Genomic DNA, 15,481 nt, shown 5'->3' with positions numbered 1-15,481 from the left:
AGAGACCACCTCGAGGCCAATGGCAACCTTGAAAGAGCTACATGTCTTTATGGCAAAGACTGGTTGTGACAACAATATCCTAAGCACTCCACAAGTCTGGCCTGTACCGTAGGGAAGCAAGAAGGAAGCCATTACTCAAAAAACGCCAATCTTAAGTCCTGTTTGAGGTAAGTAAAGAACCACTCCAAAGATTCTGACACCATGTGGAAAAACGTTTTGTGGTCTGACGAAACGAAGTTGGAACTTTTTGGCCTAAATGCAAAACTTTACGTTTGGTGCAAACCCAACACAGTACATTACCCAAAGAACACCATCCCTACTGTGAAGCATGGTGGTGGCAGCATCATGTTGTGGGGATGTTTCTCATCAGCAGGGACTGGGGCACTTGTCAAGATAAAAGGGAAAATGGATGGAGCAAAATACAGAAAAATCCGAGAGGAAAACCTGCGACCCTCAGCAGGAAACCTGAAATTGGAATGGAAAAGTCCACCTCTCAACATGACAATGACCCCAAGTACACAGCCAAAACTACAATGGAGTGGCTAAAGAACAAAAGTATAAATGTCCTTGAGTTGCCCAGTCAGAGCCCCGACCTAAATCCAATCAAAAATCTGTGGCATGACTTGGAGATTGCTGTCTATCAACGCTCTACACACAACTTCACTGAGCTTGAACATTTTTGTTCAGAAGAATGGGCAAATCTTGCCCAATCAAGTTGTGCAAAGTTCGTAGAGACCTATCCCAACACACTCACAGCTGTAATTGCTGTCAAAGATCTCCTAATGTCTCTGTTCCCTACTGTTTTGTGCTTTTCTCTACTGCCCCTCTTGTCTCCTGCTCCCCTTGATATACGTTCTCTCTGCTAGCTCTTATATGAGCCTCGACATTCTATATTACAAAAATATCAATAAAAAGAGCAATCAGAGAATGTAAACCCTCGCCAGGACTTCTTTTGGATGATGTATTTTTATACGTTTTCAGGTAAATCCAATATGGCTGCCAAACCACGTGACCGATGACATCATATGTGTGACTCTTTTGTTCCTCATGGATAGGTGGTCATATGTGTAAAGTTTTGCCTCAATCTTTACAGCCATTTCAGAGAAGATTTTTGAAGGTTAAAATAAAACAAAACAATATGGCTGCCAAATCATGTGACTGATAACATCATCAAATATAATTTTGTGGACCATTTTATCCTGAGATGACCCTCAAAAGTTTTTTATACTGATCGGTGGTAGCGTTTTACATTTGAATTATGACATCATAATGAAGGCACCTATGTCATCATAAAAATACCACACTCATTCCCCATGAGGAGTACTTGTTATGTGCCACTTGTACACCTATGGCTTGGGGAACACTTGTGTGAAGTTTACCCTGGATTTGTCCAGCCATTCTGGCGAAGATTTTTTAAAGGTTTTAAGGTAAATCCAATATGGCTGCCAAACCATGTGACCAATGACATCTGAACCAATGATATGTCTGAACTTTTTCTTCCTCATGGATAGGCGGTCATATATGTAAAGTTTCCCCTCGATCTGTTCAGCTACTTCAGAGAAGAATATTTTTGAAGGGTTTAAAAAAAAAAAAACAATATGGCTGCCAAATCACGTGACTGATGTCATTGTCAATTTTTTTTTTTGCTGTGGACCATTTTATCCCTAGATGACCCTCAAAAATTTTCATGCTGATCAGATGTAGCTTTCTACATATGCAATTATGACGTCAAAACAAAGGCACCTATGATGTCATAAAAAAAATCTCACTTATTCCCCATGAGGCATGCTTGCTGTGTGCCAAGTCTTAATTGTTTCCTTGGTGCGGTTTCAGAGATACAGAGGTCCAAAGTTTTTCTAATATGGCTGCCACACAACATGACCTATGACCTCATAATTATGATTAAAATATTCTACATCAGTAGTCACACCGATGGTGAAAATTTAGTATCAAAACAACAAGCATTTGTAGAGAAAAACATGAAACTTCAGTGCTGACAAACAAACAGACAGACAAACGAATCCAAACACAATACCCTCTCCTTGGCAAGGTTAATAAAGGTTACTTTATTCCATTTTAAACTACACAGCTCATTTGAATAAAAGACAGGTACAACAATGTTTTATATCATTGAACTTTCTTTGCAGAATGAAATGCAACATTGTGCTGGTGATCCACATTTTAATGAAAATAGAGTCCCAAATGGGACAGACGCTCATCTCCTGATGGAGGACGGTCATAGTCGGGCTGCTTTAGGTGATAAAGAGGGTCTTAGGAGTCTTTGAGTGTCTTAGGGTTCTAAAGGGTATAGAGAGTCTTCAGGTTCTGAAGGGTCTTTGGGGTCTTAATGGTCTTGAGGGTCTTAGAGTTCTAAAAGGTCTTCGCGATCTTAAGGAGTCTGAAGGGGTCATTTCATTTCGGAATGTTATTTCATTTAGGAATGTACTTTACATGTAGACTGTAGAGAGAGTATTTCAACTTTTAAGGATCTTTTTTCTGACAAGAAATGTTCAAAAGAACTTGACTTCAAAAACGGGTCTAAATGGGTGTTAAGGTGTTGAAAGGGTCTTAAACGGACTAAAAGAGTAAGAGGACAAAAAGTGATGAAAAAGGAACCCCACCCCATCCTCTCTCCTCCCCTCCCCCTTTCATTCCTGTTCTTCAAAGCAAGAGGACATTAATGACATTAAGAAGTTGAAATTTAATTAAGAGATTAAATGAAATAATGATTAAGATCAAATTAAATTAAGAGGTTAAATTAAGAGGATTCATTTATGATTAAGGAACATCGATGATTAATGATTAACGAACATCATGATGGAATCCAGTGATATGTGATGGACATAGAAACATAGATTACATTTTGAGTTAATTAGATAATTATCTCACCACCTGGATGGAAATTTGAAAAGGGCTCCATTAGTTTTTGTGCATCGATGTTGTGAATCATCATGCAGAGTTGGTTTCAAAACGATCTGTTGAGGAGTAGGGAGAAAACGTGACAGAAGGATGGACTGAAGGACATTGTTATGACTTTAACAGCTCATCTTGACTCTGTCGCAGATGAGAAAATGATGAATACATGCAACCGAAATTTTTTTTATGTGGTCTACAAAATGAACAATGTATGCTGCAGAGAGGATTGAGAGTGATCCATGTGCTGTTGCCATAGGTTGCCCGCAACATGCAACCATCAGTGGTGTGGATTGATGATGCTGAAAAAATGTTCCGCAAGAAGGTACCCAAAGAAGAAAAAGAGGTGAGTCTCTTTCAAACTGTTTATGCCACGAGGCCAACTGCTGTCAGCTTTATTTTTTTACATTCCAAGAAACTTTTCACGTGCATCACAAAAGCTTAGGTGCTTTGATTGATCGATGTTCAACCAACAGTCAGAATGTAGTTCAATATTCAAACACACCGACAGCCTGTAGAGAGAGCAAAGGTGACTGACTCTTCTCTACACTCTTCTCTCTCCTCTCAGTCTGCTTTGCCATTTATACAGTGTATACTCAGTCCAAGAATATTGGTGAAAGACCACCCCTCGAGAAATTATTCGTAAGTACTATATGGTTCTCTAGCTCGATGCCACGATATATTTTTTAGATCCTCGTGGAGGATCTCTAAGTCTTACTCACGTTGTTGTTCTTCAACATCTTTTTGTGGACTTTTTTGTTTCACAACCTACAGTTTTCATCGAAACTTCCTGAAACTTGGCATATGTATGTAAAAATACCCTGCGCAGGCAGTAACCAGCTCCGATTTTGAAAAATCCTCCTAGAAAAAAATTATGACGTCAAAATATCTCCGCTAATGGAAATCGCCTAAAAAATTATCTCCGAAACTCGGCAAGCTTTTTGAATTCTGTTTGTGGGAATCGAACAGGGCATTAGCAGAGATGAATTACCGCACATATGATACATCACTATGACGTCAAATCAATTTTTATGACGTCATTCCTATTTTTTGATATTTTTTTTGTTTCACAACCCAGAGTTTTCATCGGATCTTCGTGAAACTTGCCATGTATATGCAGAAAGCATACGCACAGGCAGTAACCATCTCCGATTTTGGAAATTCTTCCTAGAAAAAAAGTTGACGTCATAATATCGCCGCTAATGGAAATCGCCTACACCATTATCTCCGAAACTAGGCAAGCTCTTTGAATTTTGTTTGCGGGAATCAAGCCAGGCATTAGCACAGATAATTTATCACAAACCTGATACATCACAATGACGTCATATTCGTTTTTATGACGTCATCATTAAGAGGACGAGGATCTTAGCTCATTTGAGCTTGTTTCTATACAATGTCCATGCTCATGGAAGAGTTGGTACAATGAACAGATCAGGATGTAACAGGATGCAAAAGGAACAATAGAGACACATTCAAAAGGAACAGTGGAGAGAGGGGGAAAACACCGACAGCAGAGTTGAATGTTAAGAAAGAGGGAAACTTGGGCAAACAATGGGTGTGGGGAGGAATTGTTTCGTAGGAAATGATGCATAGGGTGGACAATATGGATACAGAAGGAAACTCCAAAGGGGAAAAAAACTGGATATTTGGAAGGAGGAAGGAGAGTTTGGTGTGTGTGTGTGTGTGTGTGTGTGTGTGTGTGTGTGTGTGTGTGTGTGTGTGTGTGTGTGTGTGGGTGTGTGTGGGTGTGTGTGTGTGTGTGTGGGTGTGTGTGTGTGGGGGGGGGGGAGTAGGTAACGAGAGTGTAAAGGATCATGGTTTTGGATTGGAGACGATCTGAGATAGTGGTGAACAGCTGTCTTGAAAACCTGGAGGAAACAATGAGATTGAAGAGAATGTGGAATTTGGTTGCACAGGCAAGAAAAATAGAGGAACAAATGAGTGGATGAAAGCAGTGATTCTGGATTTAAGTAGTTTCACCGGAAGGGGGTTTATGGTCGACCATGGATGCCTTACTGAAAACCTCGAGGGTGGGGGGGGGGCAAAACACAGAAAGAGCAGAGGGTGCAAGACCAGAAAGGAGGTGGTAGAAGACAGAGAGACCACTGACCTGTCTGCAATGACAAAGTGATAGGCCCACAGACCAGCTTCTTCGTGGGAGATTCCAATCATTGATTGATCTATATTGAACCGGCAGTCAGACAAAGTCGAAATTTGAGTTCAGTTAAGGCATTGAACCCAAGTGATACGCAAACAAACACTCCACATGGCACTGTACCCAACAAAGTATCTAGGGCAGGACTGGCTCTTCTCTCTCCTCTGCTTTGACACTTATATCGACTGCTCATGAAAATTCCTGAAAGCCTTTCCCTCTTGGAAACCACCCTTAAATATGACTCGATTCCACATCGAGAAGGAGCCATAAACCTTTCAATACTGCAAAACTTTTTCATAACAAACATCCATATTCCTGTATCTGTGTTGAGATTATATGTATAACAAGCTAATAGTAAAAGTTATGTAACCTACAGTGTTAATGTATGTTTGTTCTGTGATTAGCAACTCCATGGTAATATGCGAAGTCCTCTCACATGCACAGTAAAAAAGAGGCCTTTGAGTCGACCCCGTATTGAAACATGGCGTGTTGTCAGACTTTCTGTGTATCGCATGAGCAATGCAGCCTATAAGTACACACATTACAGCCACCGAGGTGTGACACAGTATCCATTAGAAAGGAGGTGTTTATAAGGAGATTTGATGGAGATGTTTCAGATAATGAAGGGTACAGACAAAAGAAGTGCAGAAGAATTATTCATCAGAGTAGACAGTGATAGGACCAGGGACCATAGCCTGAGAGTAAAGAATAGGAGAGGTAAGATGGTTGTAAGGCAGGGGTCTTTCACTCAGAGAGTAGCTAATGCATGGAATAGTCTCCCAGGAAAGGTTGTGGCAGCAGAAACAGTAGAAATGATTAAATTGGAATTGGATAGGTACCTAGAAGTATTGGAGATAGAGGCGCAGAGGGATGTTGGCAGGACTTATGGGTCGCTTGAGTATGGATCGATGATTGTGTACAACTGTGCTGAATGTGATGTCTGTGAGAGGTTCTCGTCAAGGGATAGTATGTGGTCAGTGTTGTATATTCTTTACTATAAAACTGCTTCTACTCACCCCCATCCCCCCCCCAAAAAAAAAATTGTTACGATTTTTTTTTTCAACCCTGGTGATGTCCATGAGCCTAACACAATTTTCTAATCCCTACTGTTCCCCCTCATCCTTCCAATAAAAGACGTTAACTTATTTCATCTGGTGTTGGTGAAGCATGGGCATTAAGGGCCAAATGGCTTTCTCCTGTGTCAAATTTCTTTATTATTCCTTGTTAACAACAAAGAAGCAACAAGCAATATATTTTCCCCTAAAACAGAAATCATGCAGGCTGTTGTTTTTTCAACAACCATTTCCTTGAAGTTCCTACTCTGTTAAACATCTCATATGTTCATTGCTGTACTTTTTGTGCATTTGTTTGTATGATTGCCATATACATTGTGGTGAAACATGGCATTTAGCCTTCACAATATTTTCCTTGCTGAACTTTGATATTTTTTAGCCCCCGTTGAACTTGGTCTGAAACGGGGGCTTATGGATTGGGTATCGTCCGTCCATGCATCCGTCCGTCCACAACCATTTCTCGGACATGCATTTACCAATCTTGTTCAAACTTGCCACGCAGATAATGAATTATGGCTTAAATAAGCTCAATGTTTTATTTGAGATCAGATCCAAAATGGGTGACTGGTGGCCATTTTGTTGCTTACGCAACTTTGCCCATTCATACGCAATCTTCTGTCACATGACCACTCAAGTCAGTTGCACATGCACATGAATCTTGTAAATATAGGCTAGTCCTTTAACTCCGTACAGCAAAAGTACTAAAACCACGTGGGCTATGACATTGTATGTCTTTTCTCATTGTTAAAATTAATTTTGCCTTCCTTCTTGCTTACTCCCTTAATACCCTCCCATTCCCATATCCTTAACTCTTACAGTGTAAATCCTGCTCTCTCTCAATTCACATAACTAAAATAAATGAATTGCCACAATGTATTTTGGTTACCTTCTGGTTTTATGCATTCTGAATGTCTCAAATTTATTTCGCTAGACTCTGCACATTTTCTTCAATAGTCGCAGGGCTTTAGTCCTGCTCATAAGATGCTGACATGGCCTTTGCTCTTTATTTTGAACAAATATTGAGCAACTGCAATGTCGACCTCCAATATCCTATCTCTTCTCACTTGTACTGCACGGTATTGATTAATACAGAAGTCAATCAATTGGTGTTTTGATCTGCATAGGTTAACCTGGAGACTATTCATAAATATAGAAAAGTCAGTGGCACTCCTGTTATAACATTGCTATCCACACCCACCCAATAACCAGTTGGACCCTCAAAGATTGAAGAAAGAGCTCCCCAAGATGTTGAAGTTTGTGAAGCCTGGTGATCGTGTACTTATAGTTGGAACATCACCAGTGCCTTATGAGGCTGAGCTGAAATCCATCTGCAAGGTCTATGACAAAATCTTGCAGGTCCCACGTCCTAAATATGCCTCACGCCTTGGTGAGTTGTTTTTAAATTCTCATTGCTTTTAACCAATTAATACACATGGTGAATAAGTACACTAGCTTATTAAATCTGATGCGACATTTTCAGTCGTGAGAATTGCTCACAGCTTCATCTGATTTAGAAAATCATGAGTGGACTATAATTAGTTTGATTTGTTTCTCAATCATTTAATTGCTCAATTTCAGAGAATCCTGTTCCAGTGGAAGGAGCTAATGGAGTTCAAAATAAACATTATACTGTGCCATCAGAGAGTAAGCACCAAAATCAACTAATCAACCATCTTAGCCGTCACCAAATTAATTGTCTGGGATATCATGATGCCCGAAACAAGGATTTGGCAAACCATAAAAAATTCACCTCAAGAACGAAGAAAACACTATGGGCAGATTGTTGGATAAAACAGACCTTTGGGAATAAGTTAAACAGAACTCCACGATGTGATGAAAGAGCTTTGGGAGTCATTGAGATGTCAGAAAAATATTGGACGGAATAACAGCTGTGTAAATAATTTAATCAGCAGAGTCAATGCTTGGTGTCACAAGAAGCGGTAATCTCAGAATTTGGAATCAGATCAGAAAAAGAACCATGCTCTCTGCAGAGCATTGGTGCTGCCGATGCACTTTATATGGCTCGGGTTACAATCCTGGATGGGTCACCACTCCGACACAGGAAGTCTGGGCAGTAATTTTTAATTTGGCCAGAGTGTAGGTCATAGCTCTCCTACTCTTCGCAAAGGATACTGTGGGATCTTGAACCTTCCACCAACTTATGCTGGCAGACGGGACGCGCAGTTTAACATCGATCTGAGGGACGGCACACAGATGGATGAATTACCCTGCCTACGAAACACCAGTGTGATTCCATAGTTTATAGCTGAGTCGAAATTCAAACCCAGCCTAGACAGCTCATGGGCAAGTGTGCATCAATATGGGGGAGGGGAGGGGGGGGTTTGGAGTGAGAGAGACTGACTTTGACATTTTTTCTATATCACCAAAAAAGGGGAATCCAGATGACTAAGCAATATTTTTACATGAAAACCATAAGCAAATGATTCCAAGATGAAGAAACAAAGCAGAGAAAACATCGTTTACATCAAGTGGGATGTCAGTTTCAAAAGGGTATCGAAATTTCCAACAAACCCTCAGAAACTTTACAAAGAGCAATGTGTGCACACCAGAGTTTCACAAAGGGGTAGCACTGACCAGAAAGGGAGTAATAGGAAAAATCCTAATTAATACGACTCCAAAGTTGGACTTTAAACATTGAAACATCAGAAATCGACTTCTCATTTTGTATTCGGGACAGCCTGGTTTTATACATGGCTAATTCGGCTTGAGCAATTAGAAAATTCATCACTTCATAACAGTGAAGGTTGGGAGGTCTGGAGCAACACCAACACCATATAGAAGCACAGTACATCTGAAAATTAGGGGGGGGGGTGGGGAAATGCCAAAATCATAACCATAACACCATAAAAGAGAGACCAAATTCTTTCAATCAAATAAGCTTAGGAACAGGAGCCTTTTAATCGTGTACACAAATGGGATTGAGAGGGTGTCATGTGGCAAATTGTGAGACCACTAAGAGGGAATTAGAAGCAAAAAACAGGGGAAAATACCACCATACAGCTAGAATACAGAATTTTTTGATTTGCATTGGAAAGGAGGTGGAAATAGCAAAATATCAAGAATGATTTCAAAGTTATGGAGGAGGACAAAATTAAATTAGGAAAAAATTTCTGAAAGGAAACTGTGGTTCGGAGGAGGTTTCGGGATGCCAACTTGATTTGTATGGAACTGGTCGGCTCAAAGGACTGTTTGTAGAACTGGGCAACTCTCTGGCGAGATCTAACAATGGCCGTTACTTGCTGCAATCATCAAAATATTTAACCACTTACATTGCACATTGTTCTAAAGATGACAAACTTTGACGATGGAAGCAGGAATAAAATGCTCAACAAAGGTTCTGTCGTTTTCAAAGCTTGGAAGTGTATTGTAGAAAAGAGTTTCCTGAGGAAACATCGAGCTGTCCTCTGTGGCATGGTCATGATGAACTGTAAAAGCTTGCGAAGCTTGAAGAAAACCTTGGTGAGATTAACGTAAAGGAGAGGTATCGATCCAGTTCAAATCCATCAGGAGTAGTTCCTGGGCATAGCCCAATTTCCCAGATTGATGAAGCAGGTGGCTGGTTAGATGTCCCCAGACCAAATGGGGCTTGCATAGAAAATGCCAGACTGAAAATAAATGGACCATCATAATGCCACATTTGTTAGTTACAAGCTGTTGGCCGCCTTGGGGTAATGGTAACTTTTCTACTCTCGGTCGAAGCCAATGCTTATGGAGACCAGAAGAAGTGATTGAGGACCCACTGAATCTCATTCACTGATGTAGCAGGTGATTACAAGATATAGACTTTATACCAATAAATTGAGGCAGCCAAATTATTCATTACTGATTAGGATAGTTGGCAAAGGAAGCCTCTCCATTTTTGTAAGTAAACACAGTTTTATCTCGTTCACATATGCATTCCCATTTGAGCATCTTAATTAGGACCTGTAAATTCACGCAGGAACTTAATCCCATCTCTTTTCCAAGTCACACTTCATGGGAGGGGGGAGGGTGGGAGTATGTAAGAAGAGGGTCCAAGGCACAGTGCTTCAGTTTTATTACATTTCACTTTGGCTGATGAACTCGTTCAAAAAGGTGGAGGAATTCCATCAAAATAGAAATATCCCTGAAATGGCTGATGCACACACAAATATCATCAGCATAAGCTGTACTTTTATGGGAGATATTAACCCTGAGGCATTGAAACCTGATAAAGATGACCAAAATATAGTCAAAAGCAGCTCTAAAGATAAGACTTTCATTCCTCACTTTTCCAATTTATGGAACCACCTTCCAGGGGCTGTTCTGTCTCATTCTTACTTCCAGGACTTTAATCATGGAGTGCACCACCATCTGTTGTCATCTGCAATTATAACGCCCATTAATAGCGATTTCAAAATGGCCGCCACTTGAAATCTCGCCTCAACAGGTCAGCAACAGCTCGCCTCCATCAAGAATGACCGTGAACTCTTCGCACGCCTGTACATTGGCTGCCAGACGAGGGATGTAAACCTTGAGTTCTTTTGTCACGAGAATCAGGCATGTCCTCCTGCATTGTCTGATGGTGGAAGCCTCTGCACTGGTACCAAGAGTGATCTCCTCACATGCTTGGAAGAAGTCTCCGACGCAAAGACAGAGACTCCTGTCACGACCTGTATTGTGCTTGATGGAGCAGCCATCGTCCAGATGCTGAAGCCGGCTGCATCAAAGACCTTTGAAGAGTATGCACAACAGATCTTCATCCCATATATGTCCACGAAGCTGCAAACAGTGTCACACCTGGATCTGGTCTGGGATACTTACCTTGCTGATTCACTGAAAGGTAGTACACGTGCAAAGCGGGGACAAGGTGTGCAGAGACGTGTGGTGGCTGCTGCAGCCATACCAGGAAACTGGCAGAACTTCCTACGAGTGGACAGCAACAAGACCGAGCTGTTCAGGTTCCTCTCAGCAGCTCTCATGGAATGGTTTGACCAGGAGGACAAGCAACTCGTCATTACTGATGGAGAGGCAGTGCTCAGCAAGCCACTACTGCCAGATCTGACCTCACTCGCCCCTGTAACCATGAAGAAGCTGACAGTCGGATGTTGCTGCATGCATCTCACGCAGTCCAGCATGGACACCATGTAATACTCATCCGGACTGTAGACACCGATGTTGTGGTGCTGGCAGTGTCCCTGGCACAGGAGTTGCAACCAGAAGACAAACTGTGGCTGGCATTCGGAACAGGCCAGAGTTTCCGATACCTAGCAGCACACGAAATAGCAGCTGGATTGGGACAAGAGAAGGCTCGTGCACTGCCAATGTTCCACGCTCTAACTGGATGTGATGCTGTGTCTAGTTTTCATAGACATGGCAATAAGACTGCGTGGGCAGTCTGGACGGTACTGCCAGAACTCACTGAGGCGCTGCTGCTGCAGTCCTCTGCACCTCGTGACATACCAGACGATGCAATGCGCATCATCGAGAGGTTCGTGATCCTGTTGTATGATCGAACCAGCAAATGCACAGGCATTGACAAGGCCAGGAGGAAACTCTTCGCAAGGAAGAACAATGTGCAGCTCATCTCTCCAACGAAGGCAGCTCTGGAGGAACATGTCAAGAGGGCAGTGTATCAAGGTGGACATGTGTGGGGTCAGATACTGCTGCCAGCACCAGAGCTCCCTCCACCAACCAACTGGGGTTGGTCAAGGACTGGAGAAGGACAGTACACACCTAACTGGACCAGGCTAACTGAGGCAGCTCACAGCTGCATTGAGCTGGTTTCTTGCAAGTGCAAGAAAGGGTGTGTGAGGTGCTGCAAGTGCAAAAAGGCTGCCCTTCAGTGCACAGCCCTCTGTGTGTGAAGGGGACTGCACATGACGATGAGTCAACAACATACATGTACTTGTGGCAATGCTGAACTTGTTAACATGACACTGTTTATGTACATGTATCTTCAGTACCGGTATATACCTAGCCTCAGATACCAGTACACCTAGCCTCAAATACTAGACCATGTAGCATGTCAGTATTATACCAAAGACATTTACAGAACTAAGACATTCTTTTCAAAGTATTGTGTTGAATCCAATATTTGCCTAGATAATTTCCAAATAAAATTATATAACAGACCGTGATAGATAATATTAAATTGAAAATGGTACCTTTGGATTCCTTGCCCCCAAAAACACACATTTAGATACCAGAATCAAGTCAATAGCTGCATTACGTCCAGAGATAATAGCAAATGTAGATTTCAAGTGGCGGCCATTTTGAAATCGAATATGGCGGACATAAAGAGAGAATTTCAAGTGGCCCAATATCTGAAAATGTTCGCAACATATTAATGTACATTTGTGCCAAATTTGGTGCTTGTATCACAAAATGCACAACAGGTTTGCTATGCTGCTACACTATTAAGAATTTTCACTGCGTTTAGAAGTTCCACAGTTGTTGAATTGGATGGCTCACAGTAGGTGGGGAGAGGGGCACGGAGGGGGGTATTTAATCGTAAAGTATGGCTATTAGGAGATAACAGTGCTCAACTCCCATCTGCTTACTCTTGTCTGAACCATCAGTTAGTGTGTGTCACCCTTGGTCACCAGCTTCAGGGTGAACCTCAGAATTGGCAAAGGGGATAAGCACTGTTGGTGGAGGGTTACCTCCGCTTTCACAAGAAAGTGCTTTGCATTTGCTTGTGAGTTCTTTGTTAACTGGGTTCCATTTGATGTGGAAACCGCCACAGGAGAAATTCTCAACTCTGAACGGTTCCTTTGGAGCTAAAATTACTTTTTATGGCCCTGATAAGAACAATAAAAAAAATTTCAGTCTTTTTTCACTTCCTATAAGGAAGTGAAATAAGACCATCTCAAACATTCAAACTAATTTTAGGACAAACTTGGTTTTGGGAGAGTATATGAATAATAGAAAAGTGGTAACTTTTCTACCAAAGACAAAAAACAAAAGACACAAAGACGCTAATGTTTCGGGTATCTACCCTTCGTGGAAGCAATTAAGATGTAGTGATAATGGTTTTATTGTCCATGTTGCTCACGGCAATTATACCAGTTTGCTAACATAGTGTGTATATGATGGATTGCATTTTGGTGAGCATCAACAATTTGCATCAGGACTGGAGAATTGGGGAAAAGGTGTAGGTTGGGACATTGGTGGGAAGTGGTGGTAGAAGCAAAAGGAGAAAGAAGGATTTTTATTTATATACTTATTTTGGTGCTATCAATGAAGAATGGAATATAAAGAGGAAAAGTAAATGTAAGAAGCAAAGAGAAAAAAGAAAAACTAACTTGCATAACTTCTGTCTGAGTGAAAACCCCTGTCTTTGTCATCCTAAATTCCTCTTCTTTGTACTCAGGTAGTGGCTGCTGGTCCTATCACTGCCCATTCTGTTGAAAACTCTTCTTCATTTATTTTGTCTGGACTCTTTATTATCTTCAACATCTTTATCAGATCCCCTCATAATCACATCCTTTCTAATGTATAAAGTCATGTCTCCTTCAGCTGCTCCTCATAGCTTAGTCTAGCGAGCGCAGGAATTAATCTAACCACTCTATGTTGAACCATATCTATGGCAGCTATTGCATCCTAAGATATGACAAAAACTGAACATTACATTTGAGGTGAGGACTCACTAAATTCCTACATGCTGTTAACACTACCTCTTTTGATTTATGATTTATCCCCTTGCAAATACAACCTAAAACTCAATTAGCTTTACCTATAGATGTGTGACAGTGCGGTCTGCTAATCCCACACACCCCACACCCCAGATTCAGACAAACATCCTCCCACTCACAACCACTCTTTGCTTTCTATCACTCAGCCAGGTTTCAATCCAGTTAGCTTCAATCCATTTATCCATTCTGCAAGACCTAACTTTAGGTAACAGTCTTCTATGAGGGACCTTAAATCATGTGAAAGTTTAGATTATACGACATCCAATGCACTCCCTTCATCCACTTGATCTGAAAATGCTTCATAGAAATCCAATAAATTTGTGAAACAAGACCTTCCTTTAGGAAATCCATTCTGACTGCCTGTAATTAGTTTATATTTATCTCAATGGTTCCCCATTCGATCCCTCATTAACATCTCCAACACCTTCTCTCCAACTGAAGTTTAATAAAGAGGTCTATCGTTCCTAAATTCCTCTCTGGATCCTTTCTTAAATAAAAGTGTTACATTTGCAACTCTCCAATCCTCTCGCACTTGTCCTGACTCCAATGAGCTGTTGAAGATATCGGTTAACATCACACTTATTGCACATGATCTGGCCCCGGAGCTTTATCTTTTGTTGGCCATTCTCATTGTTCGTTTGTTTTTTAAATCTCCTCCACTCCTACTTGTAAGTTCTCCAAAAGCACTTCCTCGCCTCTGGGATAGATCTCTCTGCTATTGGTTATCCCCCTCACTGTTCTTGTGTAAAAGTTGAAGCAAAATAACAATTTAAAAGGCTGCCTTCTCACTTTCATTACTCACCAATCTCCATGTGCTTTCCACTAATGAGCCAACACTTATCTTCACCTGCTCTTTACCACTTATTTACTTCCAAAGTGTAGCTAAAATATTTATATGATTTGCATACTTTTAAAATAAGCCAGTCAAAACCAACCTGGAATGGTTTGTTTGGTGTTCTCATCTGAAATAGCTTATGATATGATCCAGTTTCAAATTACATATCGAGTCCAAAGTCGACTTCAGTTCTTGTAATTCAAAAAACATTACACGAGCATCTACTAATATGCTTCTTCTATATGTGATTTATCTACAAGCTCCATGATAGTTTAGAGTATCACTATACAAAAATACAAAGCTCATGATTACTTGTGTTTTGCAGCCCTTTGGCGTTCTTTCATTTCCAATAAAGGTGGTGTGATAACACCTGTGTTGGACTTGAACTCGCTCAGTGTGTTGTCGGATGGTTACACACCTGGTCACATTGTACAGAGCGTGCAAGCCGCGCTGAGCAAGCGACGGTTACAGCTACAACGACGTTGCCCTCTGGTGGCAGCAGAGTTCATTCATGAACTGGTACAAATGCGTCAAGTTTCCCATGAAGAGGATGAGAAATTGAAGGTAAAACCATGCAAAAATGCAGATGGGGTGATGAAGTCTTTGGCGAGTTTTAGAATATAACAAACCCTTTGTGTGATACGTTTTTTTTCCAACAATTTTCCTTTTTCAAACAATTGACAGACACAAGCAATCGCTACTTTGTACATTTATAAGTTAAACGTTAGATGAGCTATTTCGTTAATTTTCTTTTTCTTTTTCACTTTTCAACTCAGAGAGTAGCTGGTAAATGCGTGGAATGGTCTGCCTGGAAAGGTAGTGGCAGCAG

At 41.0% G+C, this 15,481-nt stretch overlaps 1 protein-coding gene across 2 annotated transcripts in view; it reads left to right on the top strand.

Moving 5' to 3' along the window:
- The window catches only part of DRC11 (dynein regulatory complex subunit 11), a 120,865-nt gene that overhangs the window by 92,624 nt on the left and 12,760 nt on the right, over nucleotides 1-15,481 (top strand). Inside the window, exons 17-19 of one of the 2 annotated variants that reach the window (XM_085879867.1) lie at nucleotides 3,173-3,259; nucleotides 7,351-7,528; nucleotides 14,978-15,216. In XM_085879867.1, coding sequence (XP_085735993.1) covers nucleotides 3,173-3,259; nucleotides 7,351-7,528; nucleotides 14,978-15,216 — 504 coding nt within the window. Of the gene's footprint in view, nucleotides 1-3,172; nucleotides 3,260-3,481; nucleotides 3,556-7,350; nucleotides 7,529-14,977; nucleotides 15,217-15,481 lie in introns of those variants that run through there. The other variant, XM_085879868.1, reaches the window with a different exon arrangement.

This window comes from Eptatretus burgeri, chromosome 4 (assembly GCF_056783735.1).
Source record: "Eptatretus burgeri isolate ZD-2024b chromosome 4, Ebu_testis_v1, whole genome shotgun sequence".
Classification (NCBI taxonomy): Eukaryota; Metazoa; Chordata; class Myxini; order Myxiniformes; family Myxinidae; genus Eptatretus; species Eptatretus burgeri.
The sequence above is the reverse complement of the archived record's forward strand: the minus strand, read 5'-3'. Positions and strand labels throughout refer to the sequence as shown.